Genomic DNA, 21,751 nt, shown 5'->3' with positions numbered 1-21,751 from the left:
CATCTCTCACGCTGTCAGCCAGTTCTGTGCCTGTCCTGCTTCTGTGCCCTCACATCTGTCCCCTGCCCGGCACCCAGTGCGGTCGGTGATACCCAGATGCAGGCTCGGGTGTTGGGGTTTGTGGCAGGTGGCCCGGGGCGCCGGTGTTGGAAGGGGTTTTGTGGATTGTTGCAGAGCTGCCGGCCCCTGGGCAAGGCCGGTGGAGGTGGAGGTGGAAGGGGCCCCGGCGTGCGCAGCTCTTGGGGCTGGTGGCTCCTGTGTGTCCTCTGGTGGGAGCGCCCACGTGGCTGAGACTCAAGTGCTCCCTCGTCTGACCCCTGTGCAGGGTGGGCTGTGCTGGCACCCGGGCTCGATGGAGAGAAATGCCATTAGCAGCCAAATCTGGGGAGCCCATGGGCCTGGATGCACAGCGAGGCAGGTCCTCGGGGAGGTCGGGGGTCTGCCTCCGACGCCCCGAGTGTTTGTCCTGAAGCATCTGTGGCACCAGCTCTTCCCTCCACTTACCACTCACTTTCGACCTGCACTTGAGTCTGCGGGGTCACTGGTTTTCAGTGGGTACAGCTTCAGGCAGGATTTTCCTTCCCCAGGGGGTTGTGTAATTCAGTCACGGGTGCAAAGGCAAATAGACCACTCAGGCCCTAGACTGGCCCTTCATGCTGCCCTTTGGACCTTGTGAGGGTTGGGGGGGTGTCCTTTTCTTACCCCCAGAAGTGATGAGTTTCACCTCTTGGTCGTCAGCCTCAGGTGTGACCTTTCTGTATGATCGTTTTCTCTGAGGTTTGAGGATAAAAATAAGTTAGGGAGAAAGGGGGTTTTAATCTTCAGGTAATTAAGACTTAATACAGCAGAAGCTGGAAGAAAAATATTAGGGAAGTAGACATAAAACTACATTTTTTTAAAAGCACAAGGTAATTCAGCATATTCCTAATCCTTTATTATTGGTGTATATAAGATTGTTTATGTGCATAATTAATATATAATCAATTTGAAATATTTTTCAAAGGAGAGGGTTTGAGATGTACAGTAATGGGCAAGAATCCTCCATAAACTGTCAGGACCTGAATGGGGTTTGTCACGTGCATGAAATGTTAAATGCTTATGAGAAGTGTTGCTATTTTATTCACCAGTTAAGTCAGTGAGTGACTTGATGAGCCAGTGCTAAAACCCACGTGAGCTGGGTGCTGGCCAGACTCGGAGAATTCAGATGTTACTCTTCAGCTCTTTACCTTTTGTTTAAGGGGTTTAGTTCCTTCCCCATGGGCTGGAAATCTTCAAGGGGGCGGCTTTGCAGACTTCTCTGTTTCCTCTTTTTTGCAGTCTCTGTTTTTTCAGCAAGCAAACTACCTTAAGCCATTTCAAGGTAATGAACATTAAGTATGCTGATTTTTCTGCTTCGTCTCATTTGGATCTCGCTGTTGGTGTTTGTTAAAATGTAATGTTCTACCAGGGTAGTTTATTTCTTCTTTTTACACTTTCTGGTGGAAAGTGCCTTGAAATAAATAAAATGTGAGCATATTCTGGTACTCTGTGTTCCTGATGTTGTGAAGTCACATGAGGAATGACCCCTAGTCTGGATTCTTCCAGAGCACAGGGATTGTCGCAAAGCAAATGAGAGCTAATGTATTTTGCCATTTGAATTAAGTTTTCCAGTTTCTAGAAAAGGCAGCTGTTGGTTGGGACTGGTCCTGGCGTGGACTGAGATGCCGGGAGCAAGCCTGGGGGTCGCAGGGCTGGCTCCGCCGTCCAGCCAAGATGCCCTCTGAAGACAGACATGCAGAGAAAACGTGTGGAGGGCAGCTTTTCTAAAGCAGTGTGATGTCTGTACTTTCCCACTTATCTCTGCTGTTAGTTTGGAGGAGCGTGGCAGAACCAGGAGTTTCAGAGAGAATCATACACATTCTGTGTTAAAAGACACTGCCGTCCTCCAGATAACAGGGCAGGACTCCTTTCTGGGTGACTATTGCCAAGTCTCAGTCTGAACAAAAGACCAGATTAAAGGCGTCAGGTGTGGTGACTGCAGGCTGGGCTGCCCGTCCCCAGCCCCTGGACACCAAACGTGTTGTTCCTGACAGCGGGTATGTTTCCATTTCAGAAATACGTACTGCTCTTTCGGGTTTACGGTCCGTTGTACTGTTGGCAGCAGTCGCATGAGAGCCTGTGTAAAACAGTCACCCGCCCTAGCACTTGGTGCCCCTCTGATTCTGTCATTCCAGGCGATTCCCGGGGCGCATGCGTGCAGCGCCCACAACATCTTCTGAAAAACGCAGAACAGGTTGCCTTTGCTGCCTTTTCTTAATTTCATAGTAAAAGTTTGCACATTTTTCTCAGAGTGGTCGTCTGAAAGCTCTCCCCCCGCCGCCCCCCGCTGACAACGTTCTAATAAGAACAAAGAACTCCGCGCCACACTAACACATTTGTATGTAGACCTGGAAGGGTGGGGGAACTTTGGCTCCTGTGCGTCTGTGCTTTGCTGTGGCTCCATCCCCACTCTGAAACCTGCCGTCTGCTCTTCTGCACGGGCACCTCATTTCAGTTTTGTGAAGGAGATGGAGCTAGTCGGGCTGCCCACCGCATGACTTTCAGCTGCATTGGAACATTCTAAGTAATTTTTTTGTGACGTATGAAATTTCCAAACCTTCAAAGAAGAAGGGCTGCTCCAGCAAGCCCGGGGCCGCCGCCGTGGTGCCCGTGCTGGCGTCCAGCGGGGCGGGTTCCCTAGCACCCTCTGTGGAAGGCCAGTGCGGGACCCTGGACGCAGCCGGAGGGCGATGGGCGGGGTGCAGAGTGCGGCCCCGTGCCGGGCACACGCAGGGGTGTCGGCGCTGGTGGCGTTGGGGACAGGAAAGGAGGGCCCTCCCCCGTCGCTGATCCACGGCAGGGACCTCTCCTGCCTCGCAGGGGCGGCCAGGTGGCCCTTGGCGATGCCCCCGAGCCCTTGGCTCTGTGCTCACCTCGCCCAGGGTGCTCGGTAGGGGCTGGTCCTGGCACAGGGCCTGCCCGTCCTGGAGGCTGTGCCTTAGCACCGAGATATGCCGTCGAGGCTCTCCCTTCCCTGTGGTGGTTTACTTACGTAGACGTCGGGCACGGGGTTCGAGTGGGCGACATGGGGCTCGGGTTGTCTGCGGTTTGGAAGTCTCCCAGCTGGAAGGCCAGGTTCACGGTCACATCCGACCGTGGCACAGAAGGAAGTCTGCCGGGCTCGTTTACCCCCAGCTCTGACCAAGTGGAGCAGCGACTGGAGGTGAGCAGATCTTGCCCGCGTGAACCTTTCCGAGCGGCTGCGTTTTCCCCACGTCCGATGCCTGTGCAGCAGCAGGCTCACTGCAGCACGAGGCTGAGACCCTGGCGCGCCTTTGGAGCCGGGGACGCGCCTGGCCGCCGGGACCCCGAGGCGCTCTGCGTGTTTGGGCTGCACGTAAGCTTAGTCACCGGAGAGGCCGGAGGGACGTCTCCTCCTCCGGTCGTGGCTCCCGCTCTCCGCAGATTCGGCCGCGGGCCCTGTCCCATGAGGTTTTCTCCCCCACAGGTCGTGGTGTCTTACAGTCACACTAATTTTACCAGCTGGCTTCCGCAAGTGAAGCCAGCCCAGCCGTCACGGAGGATGCCACGCCGGGGCTGGAGGGGCGGGAAGGGAGGTGGTGGGCGGTCAGCCGGAAGCCTGGAAGGCCATTGACCACCCTGACCAGGGTGAGGGGACGGGGCGCTGGCCTCTGCTTGGCCACAGACTCGTGGGACTGGTGAGTCCTTAATCTCTGGGTGTTCTGTTGTATCCTGAGCGTAAAACAGAAGTGTTGAACAGCAGTGTTTGTAAGATTCAAATAATGACCTCACCAGCACTTTGTCCCCACTTCCTGTCTCCCCCTCCTCACCCGGCTGGGCTCCCTGCGGTCCTGGAGCTGGCCCTGGGCCTCCGCCCGCCCTGCCCGCACGCCTCCTCCTTCCCTGCTCTCAAACTTGACTCGTATGTCTTTCTGGGGACGCCTCTCAGCCCGTCCCATGGCAGAAGCCACCCTTCCCTGCCCCACTTAGTCTCCTTTTTGTGTTTCGTCTACACGCCCCGGAACGTCAGTTCCAGGAGGAGAGGGGCTTTGGGTAGGCAAATGACAAATGCCCCCCACAGTGTGGCTCTAGGTCTGTATGTAAAATCATCAGCAAAGAGCCTCGGGCAGTGGGTGAGAGTGAACTGCCAGGAGGAGGGTGCGGTACTATCGTAGCTGAGCTGAACAATGATTCTCACACTTTTCCGAGTCGTGGGCTCTTTGGGGGAATGCACCTCTCTCCAACACCATCCCTCTGCCCGTTGAGCGTCGTATGGATGGAAGAACAGCAGTTCGTTTGGCAAGCGTACATGGAGCAGGGCGGGGGAGACCCAGGCCCGAGGTGTAGGTTCGGAGGTTTCCCTCCTGGTGGGACGTGGCCACGTTCGCCAGGTTGCCGTGTGGAGGATGGATTGAGGGGGTAGCAGGTGGAGGGGGCGTTGCAGGGTGAAGAGGGGGCAGCTGGCGGAAGCAGAATCGCCCAGAAACCCACCTGCTTCCTATGTGTCCCAACGGTCACAGCCTCTCCGTGCTGGCTGTGCGCTGCACGTGGGCGTGAAGCCTTCTGAGGTCAGGTGGAGTCCTGAGAGTGAGGACCCACAGGACTCAGCGCGGGACCCGGCACGTGTCCGTACTCGGCACACTCAGCCCCCCGCCCCCCGCCCCCGCGAGCGCTGGGCCGCCCAGGGTCACAGGGCTGGAGCCCACCTTCAAAGATCCATTTTAAAAATTGGTTCCCCTTGAGTCTTGCTGTCCTTGCACAGGTGAGACTACCCCGAGCTGTCACCTGATGCACAGGCAGCCCTGTGAGGTGAGGACCACCCCACCCCACCTCCATTTGTGGATGTGCGCGCAGGCTGCCCTGCCAGCAACGTGTCCGGGCTGGGATCACTTCGGCTCAGCCCCTCCAAAGCCCCATCCTTCCTGCCGCCTGCAGGGGAAGTGCCCGCGCCATCCCGAACTTCCGCGACCGGCAGCGAGGAGGCCCCGGGGCGCGAGGGTCTGACCCGCCCACCCACGGGAGCGCCAGGCCTGGCCTTTCCGACAGAGTGAGCGGGGCGGAGACCCAAGTTGCGCGCCCCGCCCCGCCCGCCGCGGTGGCCGTCCGGGGGCGACACGTCCTGGGAGTACGCCGGACGGAAGCCGCCGCTGGGACTGACACGTGGACTTGGGCGGCGCTGCCCGGTGGGTCGGCCGGGCGGGAGCGGCCCCAGACACCCTGTGCCCGCGCCGTCTGCGCCTGATGCAGCCAGCCCCGGAGGAGGCCCGCAGGGACGCGGCCGAAGACGCCCAGTGGTCCAGGTGGGGCCTCGCGGTGGGGGGGGGGGGGGCTGGGGGCGGGGCGGCGGTCAGGGGAGGGAGCGGGCATCCTGGGCAGAGACGGCTCCCTGCTGCCCCGCACCTTTGCTCTGCCTGGGGGGCCTTACACCTCCACGCCTCCCGCCTTCCATCCAGGGCCAGTGCCACCCACCACCCACCCAGAGCCCCCTGCACTCTCTCCAGGCTGCCCCGGTCCCGGGGGTGGTGCGAGCAGTGTCTTGTCCTGGGGGGCCTGCCTGGCTGGGCGGGGTGGCTCCCAGGCATGGCCTCCCCACCCCCCAGGACTGCACCTGTTGACAGGCCCCAGCTCCAACCTGTGACCACCCACTGAGTGCCACATGTGCAGGCAGGCAGTGGGCTGGGGGGGGGTTGGGGGGGCCACGCCGGCATCTGCAGCAGTTGGCTGAGCCTTGCCATCGTCGTGTGCCAGAGATGTGATGCCAACAAGGTCCCCGCGGGGGTGTCGGTTGTGGGGGAGGAAGAGCCCGGGCAGGTCACCCCCTTCCACTGCCGGGTGCAGAAGGCCCTGGGACAGGGATCTGCTCACCAGCACGACTCACACAGCGGCCAGGAACGAGAGGCGAGCCCTCAGAGCAGCCCCCAGGCCACCCGTGGCTCAGAGCTCCCTCCGGTCCTCCAGTGGACCCCAGGCCTGTCCACCTCCAGCTCCGAGTCCCCGGGGGCCTGCCCTGCTGCCTGCGGGACCCGCCTCTCAGAGCTGGTTACAGGAAGGCCTCAGAAGCCAGAAGGCTCCCTTGGGACAGGGCCCGGTGAGGGCGGGAGCCCCAAAGCCCAAATCACAGCATGGGGTCTCCTTGCCAGGTGCCCAGGAGGGCGACAGGCATGCGGGCATGCCCGACTGGGGAGCGCCCTGCGGCCTGCCTCTGCTCCCTTGCTGTCTCCCCACCCTGCTCCTTGTCGAGGCGAGGCCCCGCTGAACCAGGTGGCAGGCGGCTCTGCAGCCAGCTGGGCAGAGGGCCGGGACCTCTAAAGAATATTTTGCAAACTTCCCTCTTGGTTATGCTTTAACGGATCTGGATCTGGCTGGCTTTGCCTTCACCACCTCCCTCCCTGCCCAGTTTAGAAAGGAGCACCTGCAGGTGGGGTAGCGGGGGTCCTGGGTGGAGTGGGGCTCAGTGGGAAAAGGTGTTTCACAGCCCCGAGTGGCTAGAGGTGATGAGAATCGTGACAAGGGCGCCCGTGGGCGGCTGCTGCCATGTGGATGACCCCCGAGGCAGGGCCACTCCCCAGGGACGTCCCAGCCGGGCGTCGGCAGCCTTGGGCCCACACGTTCTCTCTGGCGGTTGCCCTCTGCCCCTGCTTGCCCTCTGCCCCCAGCACCGATGCATTTCCCTTTTCTGAATCGAGGGTCCAAGTGACCTTGTGTTTGCTCAGCCGTGGGTGCTTCTCTTGCACAGGGGCCATTTGCAGGATGCAGAAGGTTCTAGAAGGTTCACAGGAAGCACCCTGAAGAGCTGGGGGCTCAGACCCGAGGCTCGGGAGTGGGCAGAGCGGGCTGGAGGCAGGTCTTCAGGCCTTTTGTGGCCAATTCTGCCATGACCTTCCGTGTTCCTAGCAAGCCCGTCCGCAGGTCCAGGATTCTGCGTCTGGCGTCCTAATCGGGCCTCCGGCAGCTGGCCGTGTCTGGGTCACCCCCTCCAGCCAGGCCTCCAGCTGGCCTGTTCTGTGTCCCCAGCAGCTGTGGAGGACATCCCTTTGCCCGCCCAGTGGCACTGCCCGCCAGCTCAGGGCCAGGGCTGCGGGGGCCTCCGGGGCCCAGGGAGGAAGCACACAGCACCTGGCCCCCCAGCTCCAGAGGGGGTCCCATGCCAGCGCCTTAAACTCAGAGTGGGCTGGTTGCCTGAAAGATGATGGGCCCTTCTTGACCTCCCAGGGCCACAAGGAGGCGGGGGGCAGCGCCGTATTCTCGGTGCCCTGCCAACCTTCCAGAGCAGGTCAGTCTCATCTGGCTTTCCCCTGTTTCTAACTGGACTTCCCACCCAGAAAGCAAACAGAGCCAGGCTCCCAGGGTGCCGGCACAGTGCATCCGAGGGAGGGGCAGATGCCGGGGACGCGGTCCCAACTGCGCGCAGGTGACCCTCCGCCGCTCTGACCACATAAAGGAATAAAACTTCCTTTTAAAGGCAACTTCGGGCTGTGGCTGTTCGTGGGGAGTTGAAAGCCTTGCTCCCCAGCCCCTGTCGCTCCCCTTGTGCACCAACCTGTGTGTGTGTGCTTGCCGAGGGCTCGCCTGCAGGGCCGTGTAGGTGGCCCTGGACGGAGGCCAGGCAGGGCTGGGCTCATGAGTCTTCTGCTGGCTCCATCCGGGTGGGCCCGGGTGGCCGGCTGGGCTGGCCTTGGTGGGCAGTTTGGACGGTGCCTCCCGCTAGGCCTGGTGGGATGTTTGCTCAGAGGGAGCTGTGTCCGCGAAGGCCTGAAGTGCTGGGCTGGGAAACGGGGGGCAAGAGGGTGGACTGAGGGTATCATTCCCACGGTTGGAGCCGCGGAGGAGACGGGCCCTGAGCCCCCAGGGGTCGCATGTCATAAACTCAGACATTGATTGAGCCGGTGCCTCCTGGGGGCTCGCTGGCCTGGCAGAGCCCCCGCCCCGCCCCTCACAGTCTCTGGTTCTGTAAAGGAAACTAGCATCTGGGACCACCAGGCCCCGGGTGAGTCCGCGAGCTGCCCCGTGGGGTTCCGCCCCCTCCCTCCGCCTTAGCCTCTCCAGGGGGGAGGTCACCGAGACCTGCCGCATGCGCTGTGCTACCGTCGTCCTCACCGCCTTGGCTTCTGAGTCATTCCAGGCACACTTTACGAACCAGGAAGGAGGGTGGGGGCATGATGGCCCCTCCCTCGTCACTGAGGGTCACTGGGCAGTTTCCGAAGGGAGCAGCCCCCCAGCCTCGGCCGAGGCACGGTCCAGCGGCCGGCTCCTGGAACTGCAGAATGGCAGGCTTTCCAGCACGGGACATTATTTCCCACTGGACTCATATAGGAAGTTCTAATATAAAAAGCAACTCGTCCAAGAGTGCTGCCTGGGAGCCCCACCCATGGCACCCCTCCGGGCACCCAGAGACCCAGTTTGAAATCCGTGGTCCAGCGCACATGGGGAAACTGAGGCACAGGGAAGGGCGGGTTTCCCCGAGTCAGGCCAGGGCCCAGAACGGCACCCAAGTCTCTCCTCCGGGAGAGATGGTCACCACATCAGACCACACACATCACTGAGGGCTGCAGAGCACTTTGGACTGTAATTCCCAAACTCCAAGCCAGGCGCCGCCCACAAACACGGCTCTGTCTGGGGACAGCAGGCTGGGCTCATTCACCCCAAACCCCCCGAGGGAGGGGCTCGAGCCTGGAATCAGCTGTCTCCGCTGGTGGGATTGCCAGACGCTGCAGCCTCTGGGGGGCAACAGCTCCCCGGCTGTGAGGGCAGCAGCGGGGACAGGGAGGGCCTCTGCAGGCCTGAGACACGGGGAAGGCTCCCCGACTCGCTCCCCGGACTGTGGAAAAGTACACTGATGTGCCAGGGGGAGTGGAGCTGGGGGAGGTGCCCGTGGAGGAGGGGGACACTGGTGCCAGGCCTCCCCCAACCCGCTGGCCAGTCGACAGCTCCTTGTTGGGGCTCCAGGAACTGGTGGGTCACCTTGCTGCTCACTGACCCGAGAAGGAGCTGGGCATCAGGGACATGAGCCCGTCTTCACCCAGGAAACTGAAACTCGGGAGGCTGGCGGACGGGCTCCATGTGCCACCACCCACCCCCCGCCCCGGCTGTGACCAGGTCCAGGACAGCAGCTCCTTCCTGCCCGGAAACTTTCCCCCAGCGCCAGGGGTCCGGGGTCCACCCTGCCAGGAGGAGGGCGCTGGCCAGAGGGGGTGGGGGGCAGCCCCGCTTCGCTGCTGGCCCAGCGGTCCTGCCCTGGAGATAATGGACACGGCCATCGCGCCCACTTATCAGGTCCCTGGTACGGGTGCTGCCTGCCAGCGGGCAAGATCCTCAGGGCCTCCGAGGTCTCTCACCCCCGGGAGGCGTGCAGGCGAGGGCTCCGGCCCTCCCCGGGGTGGTCCTGGCCTCACCCTGGACTGTCCCCCCAGAGTCGGCTCACAGCCCGAGCCTGGGTGGGGCCCACAGGCAGGGGACCTGCCCGTGTCCGCAGGTGGAGTCCAAGCTTCCACTGCCCTGGGCCCCATTGGCTGTTCTTTGCACGTGCCCGGCCGGCTGGGGGAGCCCCCGCCAGGTCCAGACAGGGGTCCAAAGGGGTTTTGGGGAGCGAGGGTGAGACTCCAGCGTCCTGGCTCACCCGCCAGGTGAGAGACATCCTTCCCTCTGTTCTGAGAACCGCCCGTGCGGCTCCTGCCGGCCTCACCTTCCTGGACACCTGCCCAGTGGCCTCCCCAAGGCCGTACAGCACTAATGCCTCGGGCCGCTTCGGGCTTGGAGCCCCTGCCCGGTGCCTTCCCCACAGCCTGAGCTTCTTCCCTTCGTGCGTCTCACGCCACCAGCCCCCTCCCCACCCCGGGGGGAACCCTTGCCCCAGTTGGGCAGGTGGGTCCAGGTGCAGGCAGGACCCCCAAGACCCCACTGAGACTCTGCAAGGCCTGTCCACTCTCGCGACCCACCACCCCCCAGTTGTGGCCCCCACCCTCAGGGGACGTCCCCGCCCTGTGCAAAGACATCGCAAGTCACTAGTGCTCCCCCTCCTCCAGGCCATCCCCCACTGGGCCCCCCCGCCCCACCACCTGCACAAAGAGCACTGTGTCTCCTCTCTCTCTTTTTCGTTAAAAAAACCACCAATCCCCCCTCCCCAAACTTTGTCTTTTAGGACAGTTCTAGATTTACAGAGCTACCGCAAAGGCAATACATACTGCCACACGCTCCACACCAGTGTCCCCCATTCACGTCCTAGGTCAGTGTCCATCTGTCCCCATCAGTGCTGGACCGCCGTGGGCAGTACTGCTACCGAAGCCCATGCTGTGCTCGGGTTCTGCACTTTCCCCCGATGTCCCAGGACCCCACCCAGGGTCCCACAGGCACTTGAGTCTCCTGGGCTCCTCCAGGCTCTGGCAGTTTCTGACTTCCTGGTTTGGTGACTGACAGTCGAGGGTGCTGGCCAGGAGTTTTGGGGACCGTATGGACTTGGTCTGGCAACCTTCCCAGGTGGCCAGGGCTGCCTCACTGCTGCCCAGGCTCCTCCCAGGGCCTGCCTGCCCCAAGGTGGTCTGCTGGGCAGACCCAGCTCTCCTGGAGACCCTGCGGGGGCCCGTGGTGCTGTGGTACCCTCCCTTTCTGCCGCGGCTGGGGTCCTCTTGCCCAGCCCATCGCCCCCTTGGCCGGTTACCCGCTGTCAGCCTGGCTGCCTTCCTGGGCCTTTGGTCCATGGAAACTGAGAGCCCGGGTCCCGGAGAGCAGCACCTCCCCAGCTACGGCTATTCAGCCTGCCCTGCGACGGCCACCCGGGCGCTCCCACCTCTGCTGCTTGAGGGACCCCGTGCATCGTTTTTTGTGTCTGCCCGTTTCTCCCAGGAGTCACCAGACATGAGCAGGTGGACGTTTGAGAGGTGGCCGAGGTGCCCCATCCAACAGCCTCTCCTGGGCCTGACCGGGCCCTTCTCTCCCCAGACCCGAGTGCCAGGTGTGGACAGGGGCGCTGCTTCTGGGGACATGCCTGCTGTACTGCGCCCGCGCCAGCATGCCCGTCTGTGCCGCCACCATGAGCCAGGACTTCGGCTGGAACAAGAAAGAGGCCGGTGTCGTGCTCAGCAGCTTCTTCTGGGGCTACTGCCTGACTCAGGTGGTGGGTGGCCACCTGGGGGACCGGTAACCCCTCCCCCCGCTGCAGGGCTGGGGGAGGTGGCTCCTAGGAAGGGAATGGGGGGGAGGCCCCCCCCACAGCAAGACGGGGGCTGGGAGACCCGAGGTCCGTGCAGGGGTGGGCTGGGGCCGGCGCTCAGCTCGTCTTGGGTGCTTGGTTCCCTGGGGAGCAACCGGCATCCACCGAGGCAGCTCTGGGGCCCGTGGGGACAGAGGGACCAGGCTGTACCCTGCGCGCTCAGCCTCGGCCTCCTCTGCAGAGGGGATATGGCTGCAGTGCCCACCCCGGAGGGCAGCTCCAAGCGACGGATGGCGCCGGCCCCCTCCCCGGGTTCCTCCACGGTAGGGTCTCCTGGTCCGGCCTGCAGCCCAGCCGCACAGCTCCCCACCACTGCCCTCTTGTGCCCCGTGCAGGATCGGGGGTGAGAAGGTCATCCTGCTGTCGGCTTCCGCCTGGGGTTTCATCACCGCCGTCACCCCGCTGCTCTCCCACCTCGGCAACGCCCACCTGGCCTTCATGACCTTCTCTCGCGTCCTCACGGGCTTGCTCCAAGGTAGGGGGGCTGCAGGGGGCTGCAGGGGGCTGCCCGCATTGGACCTCTGGCCCACGCGCCGCAGAGCAAGGGGAGTGTGTGCACGGGGGTGTGTGCACACACATGCATGTGCATGTGTACCTGTGTGCACGGGCGCGTGTTCAGGTGGGTGCTCATGGGCGTGCACGTGTGTCCTCGTGTGTGCCCCTGCGTGTGGTGTGCCTCAGATCAGAGCGGGTGCATCAGTGCTGCAGCGCTGCTGCTGCTGAGGTCATGGGCTCTCCTGCCTGGCAGGCGGACAGCTCGGGCCGTCCCCGCTGGCGGGCTGCCGGCTCTCGGCTTCACTTCCCTGCACCGGGGTTTGTTTGTGCTTCGATGCCGTCGCGCCCAAGGCACTTTCCGTGTCTAGATCCACTTTACAGTCTGGCTGGCACGTTTTAATGTCACGTGTCCTCCTCTGCCAAAACTTCCGCTCCAGGGATCTGGTGTCAGCCAGGTTGCCACGCGGCACCGTCGGCTCCACCAGCCGCATGGTGGGCACGTGCCCAGTTTCTGTGTGCTGCCAGTCGGAGGCCACACCCGCGCTGGCCGGGCCAGCAGGCTGAGGGGATGCCAGCTTTCCCAAGCCCCCCGCTCTCATTCTTTGGGGATATTACACTTCTGAAGAGAGCCCCCCTCGAAGATCTCCGGCGGCCTGGGGGAGCTGGTGGCAGGGGCGCACGCCCACCCTCCAGGGAGTGGGACAGCCTTCTGAGCTGCCCTACACCAGCCTGGCATCTGACAGCATCCGTCCACTGGACGTGACCCCTTCCTCACCACACCTCCCCACTTCCCAGAGCTCTGGTAGGGCGTGGGCCTCTAGCCCGTACCCCCAGGACCCCAGATGTACATCCTGGAATTGGCCTCTGCCTGTTTGCTGATCAGCCCCGCCGGGCCGGCCCACAGGTGGTCCTGGTGGTCCAGGCAGCCCAGCGCCTGCGCTCCTTTGAATTCACCCCACGTGCTCCCCACATGGTGTGAGCAGGGGCCCGGGGCCCCAAAGGGAAGGCAGGGACCAAGTCCTGTCCCTATGTGCCCTGGCCTCTGAGCTTCCCCAGGTGCTTTTGGAGAAAAGCACAGTGTAACGAGCAAGAGCTGCAGTCGCCAATGCAGTTTTTTTTTTTTTTTTAAAACTAGATTTTAAAATAATTATAGTTTTACAGGAAGTTACAGTGAAATGTACAGGGCGGTCCCGAGCTCCCTCCCCCACCTCTGTGTGGTGACATCTCACGTAGCTACAGGGCAATGTCACATCCAGGACCTGGCAGTGCAGTTCCACGGGGCCGTTCAGGTCTCACCGACGTACAAGCACCGTGTGTGTCAGTGTGTGTGCGTGTGCACTTGTCACTTGTCACCTGTGTGTGTGCTTCTGCATGTTGGTGCCAGGACTCTGGAGCCGTGTGGCTCTGGGAGCTGGCATGACAGTGGAGGAGCGCCAGCTTGGGCCCAGAAGTCCCCCTGCAGCCGTCCTGGTGGCAGGACCTCGAGCGAACCCCCCGCTCCCCAAGCTGAGCGTCTCCTTAGCTGAGTGTTGGGAAAAGCCCAGCCCTGCTGGTCCCTGGGGGTGACAGCGGGAGGAAGGAGACCCGGGCTTGAATAATCACCGAAGGCCCCGCAGAGCTTCCAGCCCGTGTCTCACCCCTCCGCCGGCCACCCTGGCGGGGCCCACGGACCAGCTTGGGACACAGCTCCACGCGGGCCTCTGCCTTCTCTGCCGCCCCAGGGGTTTACTTCCCTGCGCTGACCAGCCTGCTGTCCCAGAAGGTGCGGGAGAGCGAGCGAGCCTTCACCTACAGCACCGTGGGGGCCGGCTCCCAGTTTGGGTGAGTCCCGGCCTGGGGGGTGCCGAGCCGGGGCGGGGCGGTGTGGGGAGGCGAAGGGCGTGTGCCTGGCAGAGCGCCTCGGTGCGTCTGGTGGGGACAGGCCACGTGCACATCTGGGACAGGGTGACACAGGTCTGGTGACTCTGTGCTCTGGGAGGCACTTGCCACCCCCCGTCTCTGTGCACGCTCGGTCCCTCTTGGGCCAGCGGCAGGTGACCAGAGCTTTGGGGCTCTGGCACATGGGCTGGGGTGTTAAGTTCCCTTCCACCTGTGCTGACAGAACTGGATGGGGTGCCCGTCCAGATGGGGGGGGGGTGGCCTGCGTTCGCCCCAGAGGGTACCCGTCACGGTCCAGACGTGAAAGGTCCAGACCTGTGCCCCTCCCCACTGCACCCCCCAGAGCGCCAGACCCTCCGTGGGGCGACCGCACTGGGGCTGGAAGGACGTCTTGCTGTCCTATCGGGGCTTCACGACCCCCGGGCTCAGGGCCCTCATGTTACTGCTACCGAGGTCCAGGCAGAATGCAGAGGGGTGAGGGGTGCCTACTGGGGGGCTGGGAGTGGCCCAGATAGAAACCCAGGGGGCCCAGTGACATGTGAATTTCAGAGAAGCAATATACGGACAGGAGAGTTTCATTGTTTATCTGAAATCCCATCTCGCTGGGTGACCTGGGCCTTCCGGGCAGCGGGTGGGGTGCAGGGGAGGTACAGGGAGAGACTGTGCCCACCCCCTCCCCGCAGGTGGGGAAAGGGAGGCTCAGAGCGGAGGCCTCCCGCCACTGGCCTTGGGGGAAAACTTTCTCCTTCTTTCTTCTTTAACTGTCTCCTGGCCAAGCCTCAGCAGGTGGGGGGCAGCTGGGGGGTAGCCTCTGAACACACAGGCCAGCCTAGGGGAGGGGTGGCCCCAAGGGCATATTTGGGACAATAGCATCGGCAGGACATGGGGAGGCGTTTGGGTTGGGTGGTTGTTTTTGCATTTTGAAATCTTTTTGAAATTTCATCCTCTCCGAAATGAGCAGCTGAAAACCGCGAGGAGGTCTTATGTTTCAGCATGTTCTTGTCACCGCTGTCTTCTCGTTGCCTTTTTCATTTTAAAAGGATCCACACACAACTGTAGGCCAACTGGGAGGCCTAGTAAGGAGACACTAGGGCAACACAGGACCCCTGTGCCACGTCACGGCTGCCACGTCCACGCTGGCCCCCGTGGCACCGAGAGTCCCCGGAAAGCTTGCATCTGTCTTAAAAAAATGCACAACATGAGAGTTGCGGGTTAAGTTTGATTTGGGGCAAAATGAAGGCTGCAGCCCGGGAGACAGCATTTCAGAGAACCTGCTCCCAGGAGGTGAGGGGAGGAGCCAGGATATAGAGGAGTTTGGCAGCAAAAGGGCAGGTAATGGTCAAAAAATTATTGTTAATTAAAGAAAACCCGATCTCTCAAGTTTAGTGATTTAGCACTTTTCTATGTCTGGGAAGATGCAAGAGTCTGGGCTCACTGAAATCATTCCTTTGATGTGCACCTCAGCTCTCTGGGGCCAGTGTCCTGTATTTTCACATCCTGAGTTTCCGCAGGGCTCACCACAGGGAGTGACTGCAGTCTGACGGCAGGTATTCTTTTCAGCCCTGAGTTTCCTCAGGGCTCACCGGCTCACGTTGGAGGGCTGCAATCGTTGATGACTGTGACATCCTTTGTTTGTTGATATGGCAGGAAATATTCCATTTATCACATCCCTAGCAAGCTGCGGGGGGACCAGCCTTCCGGGCAGTTGCCTCACAGGGGATAGAAATGCCCTCTTTTCTAGGGACTCAGCTCATCCGGGGTGGGGGTCTCGGAGACGTCTCCGAGCCCCAGTGAAGCGAGGGTCCCAGCCACGCCCCTCCCTGTCGTTCCAGGACGCTGGTGACGGGGGCCGTGGGCTCCCTGCTCCTGGACTGGTACGGCTGGCCGAGCGTCTTCTATTTCTCGGGTGGGCTCACCCTGCTGTGGGTGTGTTACGTGTACAGGTGTCTGCTGGGTGAGAAAGGTACGCGCTGCTGCCCGGGAAGGGCGGGGGCCCTGGCGCCTTGTCCCCTCCAGCGAGCGGCCACCGAACCCCCAAGGGCAGGCCAGCTCGGGGACCCCAGGATCCCCTAGGTAGAGCCTCACAGAAGACGCCCACTCCCGGAGTCTCAGCCGGCTACGGTCAAGTCTGGTGTGAGAGTCGCTGGGTGAACGCAGACGTGCAGGGGCTGCCCAGCCAGCAGAGGCAGATTGCAGGGGTAGAGGTGGCTCCCGGTGACAGGAGTGGGGCCTGGAGGGTTTGAGGACTCAGGGGACAGATGGCCAACACTACTGTCCACCCTCGAAGGCAGATGCTGCCGACCCCAGGCTCTGGCGGAGAGGACAGGATGGCCCCCAGGCGCAGCTGGGGACCCACGAGCCGCCCCCAGCTTCTGGCCTGTGGCGGCAGAGCCGTCCACCCTCTTTGAATGGCTTTTACGTGGAGATGCCTTGCCCTTCAGATCTCATCCTGGCCTTGGGCGTCCTGGCGCAGGGCCTGCCGGTGTCCAGACACACCAAGGTGCCCTGGAGACAGCTCTTCCGAAAGCCTTCTGTCTGGTGAGCCGGGCTGCTGCGGGGATGGGGTTTGGGGCCCTGGGGCCCTCGGCCGCAGGGCGAGCGGCCCACGCGGGGGCGGCTCCACTCTGGGCTCCGCGCCCTCAGGCCCCTGGCTGCCCGGGTGTGGGGAGGGGGCTGGGGGGTGTGGACCCTGAGCCTGGCCCCCGCCCCCCCAGGGCAGCCATCATCTCCCAGCTCTCGGCGGCCTGCTCCTTCTTCATCCTCCTTTCCTGGCTGCCGACCTTCTTTAAGGAGACCTTCCCCGGCTCCAAGGTGGGTTGGCCGTGGGTTGGCCGCGGCAGCTCGCAGGGTTGGGGGGCGCCGCGAAGCACATGCAGAGGGGCCCTGGGTTCCTTCTGCTGAGCTCTGGCGGTTCTGACGCCTCTCGGCTCAGCGCCCGCACCTGGGTGCACGCAGGAGAGGCCCAGCTGCTGCCCCGGCTGCCCGCCCGTCTGCGGACAGTCCTTCCGGGGGGGGGGCACGCAGGGGCCGTGATGTGGGCACAGATGTCACCTGCTGGTCAGCCTGGCTGACTGCACCCCGGCCGCCCAGCCACCCTCCCAATTCTGGTGACCAGGACCCCCTGGCTGACTGCACCCCGGCCGCCCGGCCACCCTCCCAATTCTGGTGACCAGGACCCCCTGGCTGCACACTCTGGGCGGGGTGCGGCCCCCCAGCTCTGCCCCCCGGGTGTGGGGAGCCATGAGGGAGGTTCTGCCTGCAGGGGTGACAGTGCTCGAGGGCCCGGCGCTCAGTCAATGTCGGGGATGAGTTAGGATCTCGGAGGCCCAGCCTGTGGGCAGAGAGCCTGGTGGGCAGTGGTGGGCGTGGGCAGCCGCCTGGCCTGTTCGTCCTCTCCCCGTGGTCACGCACCTGCCCTGGCGGCCTCTGAGGCCCCTGCACCCTCCTCCCTGCAGGGCTGGGTCTTCAACGTGGTGCCCTGGCTGGTGGCCATTCCTGCCAGTCTGTTCAGCGGGCTTCTCTCAGACCGTCTCATCAATCAGGGTGAGCCCTGGGGGAGGGGCCGGTCAGGGAGCCATGCCTGGGCCTTGCCTCACTTTGGGGGGCGGAGAGGCACCCCTCCTGGGGTGCACCTCTAGCGATGGGACGAGGCCACGCCCCCGAGGACCAGGCCGTGAGAGTGGGACCCCTGGCGCTTAGAGACAGCCAGGTGGGCCCGTGGAGCCCGGCTCCCGGCCTGACTCTGCTGATGACTGCCTCCAGCTTGTCACCTCCCAGCCTGTTTCCCCATGAGGGGACATTGGGACACAGTCACACTGCGACGGTGTAATTCCTCCACCCGGGGGCTGGACACAGCCCCCAAGCCTCTTCAGAGGAGGAAAGGGCACCTGGTGAGGTCAAAGGTCTCAGGCCTGAGACCCGAGTGCACACGCTCCGAGGATGACCGTCCCGCAGACACGTGCGCTCCCCGCGACCCTGCACTGCGTGTCCTTAAACGTCAGTCTTGTCCTAGTTACAGAAGAACCACCCACTCATTGTGGAAAAATTAGAAAATTGGTAGAAACACAAAGAAAGCACTTTGTAACCATAGAGTGTCCTTCCTCAGGTGCGTCTGCCAGGCCTCGGCCTTGGGAACCCTCTAAGTGCACATGCACTCACACACGTGTGTGCACGGCTCACGGTGATGCAGGCTGCCCCACCTCGAGCCCAGCCCGGCCCTCCTCTCCCCGCTCCCTCCCCGCGGCTGTGAGGGTGGGACCCACTCTGGGTGCCGTCTGGGAATGGGACAGCACAGATGGGCTGACAGGATGTCTCCTGGTCTCCCCGTCTAGGTTACAGGACCATCACTGTGCGGAAGTTCATGCAGGTAGCAGGGTCGTGGGACGGCTCTCTCCCTCCGGACATCCCTGTTTTGTTCCCGGGGCCCCTGACCTAGAAGGGGGCTGGTGTGGCACAGTGGCTGGAGGGCACCGTGGGTCAGTGCTGGGGACAGGTTTGGCTGACCTGAGGCCCTTGCCTGAGTCCTGGTGCCCATTTTGGGGCCCGGGTCGGCTCACGTCGAATGGGCTACGACCAGCAGGGCCCAGATCACTCGTGCAGCCTCGTCCCAGCGGCCTCCAGGCAGGCCCCAGCCCGGGAGGGGTCCCCACCGACCCTCGTGCAGCGTGGCCCAGGCAGCCCAGGAAGGGGCGAGACCCCCACCCCGTCCCCACTCGTCTCTCCCGCAGGTGATGGGCCTCGGCCTGTCCAGCGTTTTTGCCCTGTGTTTGGGCCACACCTCAAGCTTTTGTAAGTCTGTGGTCTTTGCATCGGCCTCCATCGGCCTCCAGACCTTCAACCACAGGTAAGGGCCAGGTACCTCGTCCACCAGAGCCGCCCACGCTGCCTTTGGGCTCCTGGGTCCTGGGCCCCTGGCTCGGGGCGCACATGGAGGGCGGGCGCATGGCAGGCCCCCACGAGTGAGCCACGAGGTGAAGGGCAGTCAGGGTACCAAGCTGGCGAGGACCTGGGCCTTTTGGGAAAACAGAACGGGTGCTTGGGGAGGGGCTGGCAGAGGAGATGAGGGTCCCCAAGCAGCATCTTTTGAACCAAAGGTAGGGAGCGAGCCCATCGGATTCCATGTCTTGTTCTGCAGGCCTCCCGGCCTGCGCAGCAGCTCAGTGTTTAGTCAGGATAGCTGCACTGACTTGCTTTGGGAATCGGCACCTTGATGTCGTTTTCCAAATTATCGGGTAGCAAATGAGCGTGAGTCCAAGCAAACTTGCCTCCCTGTCTTGTTTCAACCTGGGAGTGGGTCCCGCGCGTAACCGCTGAGCTGGGGCTGAGCTCCGGGCATGGCCAGCCTCCGGGATCCAGGTGATCGGAGGACCGACCGCCGGCTTGGCGGGTGGCGGCCACCCTGTGGTCACTCGCCGGCGTCCTTTCCTCTTCCCGCAGCGGCATTTCTGTTAATATCCAGGACCTGGCCCCGTCCTGTGCCGGCTTCCTGTTTGGTGAGGACCTCGGCCCCTCGTTGGACAGGAAGTGGCTGCCCCACCCTGCTCTCCCCCCCCCCCCACCGCTCCCAGGGCCCCCAGGGGCCACCCCCAGGCGGGTGAGCCGTGGGAGGGTCTCAGTGGGCCTCCACTGACTGGTCCTCGTTTTCTCGGTCCTGTTCCAGGTGTGGCCAACACAGCTGGGGCTTTGGCAGGTGAGAAGTGGGCTGGGGTCCCCTGCCTGCGGGTTTCAAACCCAGAGTTCCCCAGGGCGCCGCCCCACGCCTGTGTCCTCCCACCTGCTCCGCTGCCTCGGCCCTCAGGGTGGGGTGTGGCACCCTTCGGGGGGGCCCCACAGTGTCAGAGCAGTGGCGGGGGGCAGCCCAGACGCCAGGGCTGGCCGGGGGAGAGCACAGAGCCGCCTTCCGCGGTGCTCAGGCTTCCGATGGCATGTAACCGTCCCCAACCACCTGACCCGCGGATGTGAGTGAATCCCCGAGGTCCAGGGTCCCCAGAGGCCGAGTGCCTGGGTGACGGGGGCTCATGCCCTCAGGCCCCCCCGCCCTCAGCTCCTCTCCAAGCTGTCCTCAAAGGGGCGGGATGGCCTGTCACCCCGCCTGCTTGTCCCCTCTCGAGGGCGCAGGAGTCGTGGGCGTGTGCCTGGGTGGCTACCTTGTCGAGACCACGGGCTCCTGGACGTCTGTGTTCAACCTGGTGGCAGCCATCAGCAGCCTCGGGCTATGCACCTTCCTGGTGTTCGGGAAGGCCCAGCGGGTGGACCTGAGCCCCGCCCACGAGGACCTCTAGCCGACCGGCCCACTGTCCCCGAGGACCCAGCGCCATCAGCCTCGGGGACAGCGCTCAGCTTAGAGGCCCCCTGCTCCTGGCCCAGGTGTGAGCAGAGAGGGAGCCTCAGCCCGCAGGAGGGTGCCGTCCGGCGCCCCCGCCCTTGCGGGTAGCAGCCTCCTTCCGGGTTGGTGGCACCTCACGGTGGGTGGCTTAGTATCTTTAGTAGCAACAGCTTCGTCACAGACACGGTCTGTTCCTCGTAGATCCGTACAAGCCCCACGGGGTCAGCCCACCCCGGGACCGTGTCACTGCAGGGCAAGGCGCCCCACTGGAGTCTCTCCCCAGAGCCTGCTTGGCTCTGTTTCTCAGCTCTTGGGGCCGGATCGTGCTCTGTGGTGGGCCGTCCGTGCACTGCGGGGTGTTTGGCAGTATCCCTGGCCCCCACCCACTAGATGAGCCCCCCCAGTCATGACAGCCACCCCTGTCTCCTGACATCACCAAGTGTCCCCGGGGGACCCGCCCCCTGGCTGAGGACCACAGCTCTAGAAGAAGGCCGGGGAGGGCTGTGGTGTTTCCGCTTCTCCAAGCAGCCAGGCTGAGGCTCCCCAGTTCGATGGGTGGGCAGAAGTGGGGGCTCGAGGCCCTTGTGCATCGTTGGGGACCCTGCCCCCGGCGTCCCCTCCCATGGATTCCCAGGCACTGGCGATGCGTCCCGCTCCCCTGGTGCCTGGCGAGGGCGCGTGGGCACCCGCTCCTGGCCAGGACACGCCCTGGAACCAGCGAACCCTACGCTCCGCCTTGTCTTTCCCCCTCCTTGTTTACAATAGAGGGGCCGGTCGTCTCGCGGATTAATAATAGATTTTGCAAGATGTATATGCAGAGAAAAGAAACTATGAGAATATGGAAAAGCACACCAAAGCCTTATTTAAATGATGACTATTAAACTTTTAAAAAGAAGACCATAATGTTATTTAAGGCCCTTCTTATGAAAAGAATAAATGTGTGTTAAAGATTTATTTCACTCGTTCAAGGAAACCAGCAAAATGTTTCATACAGTCAAAGGAAAATGCCAAGAACAAACGTACTGATCCTCTAGGATGCTGACACAGATGTGCAAATGCAGCCGAGGTGGGGTTTCCTCGCTCCCGCTCTGGACAGACCCCGCCTGTGCGTCTGTGTCGGAGCTGCTTGGTGTAGCTGTCAGCTGTGTAGATTCTAGAATCAGACAACTCCTAATTTTCCATGTAAGCAAAGATTTTCTCCTGCAGTCCCCCCACTTGTGATCAGAAAGAATCTGAAAGAAAGATTCTCGATTACAAAGTGAGTCTGGCCTCTGTAGGTTTGGCCTGATTGTTTACGGAGATGTGGCCAGAATGTTAATTTACCATAAAGGCCACGCTGTTTGCTCGGCTGGGGATTTTCATGAGAAACCTCGGCTGGATTTGTAGGCTGTGCTGTCCTGAGCTGGGAGCCCTGCCTGGGAAACTCCCCACGGCGGGGTGGTTTCCTCAGGACACAGGACACAGGTGTGTCCTTGTGCCCGTTTTTAAGTGCAGCGCAGGGTTGCTCTGTGTTCACCTTGTTGGGCAACTGTCACCACCATCATCGCCATGACTTTCTCCTCCCAGACTGGAACTCTCCCCTCCCCCTCCCCCAGACCCTGGCGCCCACCATCTGCTTTCTGTCTCTATGAACTTGACCCTTCCAGCGACCTCATGGAAACATATCATACAGTATTTGTCCTTTTGTGACTGACTCATTTCGCTAAGCACGATGTCCTCAAGGCTCATCCGTGCTGTAGCGTGTGCTGGGATTTCCTTCCTTTTAAGTCCGTGTAATACTTCATCGTATGGCTGGACCACGTGTTGTT

At 62.4% G+C, this 21,751-nt stretch overlaps 1 protein-coding gene across 7 annotated transcripts; it reads left to right on the top strand.

The window, feature by feature from the left end:
- Nucleotides 1-5,096: 5,096 nt before the first annotated feature.
- Nucleotides 5,097-20,838, top strand: SLC17A9 (solute carrier family 17 member 9). 7 transcript variants are annotated; one of them, XM_068523818.1, is made up of 13 exons: nucleotides 5,097-5,339; nucleotides 10,975-11,172; nucleotides 11,581-11,720; nucleotides 13,462-13,561; nucleotides 15,451-15,581; nucleotides 16,060-16,156; nucleotides 16,333-16,429; nucleotides 17,074-17,161; nucleotides 17,950-17,984; nucleotides 18,346-18,461; nucleotides 19,077-19,110; nucleotides 19,278-19,307; nucleotides 19,729-19,994. In XM_068523818.1, exons 1-13 carry the CDS (start codon nucleotides 5,281-5,283, stop codon nucleotides 19,897-19,899), a joined length of 1,296 nt encoding a protein of 431 aa, XP_068379919.1. In that variant the 5' UTR covers nucleotides 5,097-5,280; the 3' UTR covers nucleotides 19,900-19,994. The 7 variants fall into 7 exon arrangements, with proteins under 7 accessions (XP_068379919.1, XP_068379920.1, XP_068379921.1 ...); XM_068523819.1 differs by having other exon boundaries at nucleotides 5,098-5,339; nucleotides 19,736-19,959; XM_068523815.1 differs by having other exon boundaries at nucleotides 5,102-5,339; nucleotides 19,055-19,110; nucleotides 19,729-20,838.
- The last annotated feature ends 913 nt before the right edge of the window (nucleotides 20,839-21,751 follow it).

Source organism: Eschrichtius robustus, chromosome 16 (assembly GCF_028021215.1).
Source record: "Eschrichtius robustus isolate mEscRob2 chromosome 16, mEscRob2.pri, whole genome shotgun sequence".
In the NCBI taxonomy this organism is placed as follows: domain Eukaryota; kingdom Metazoa; phylum Chordata; class Mammalia; order Artiodactyla; family Eschrichtiidae; genus Eschrichtius; species Eschrichtius robustus.
Note: the sequence above shows the minus strand (reverse complement) of the source record. Positions and strands in the feature narration are given on the sequence as shown.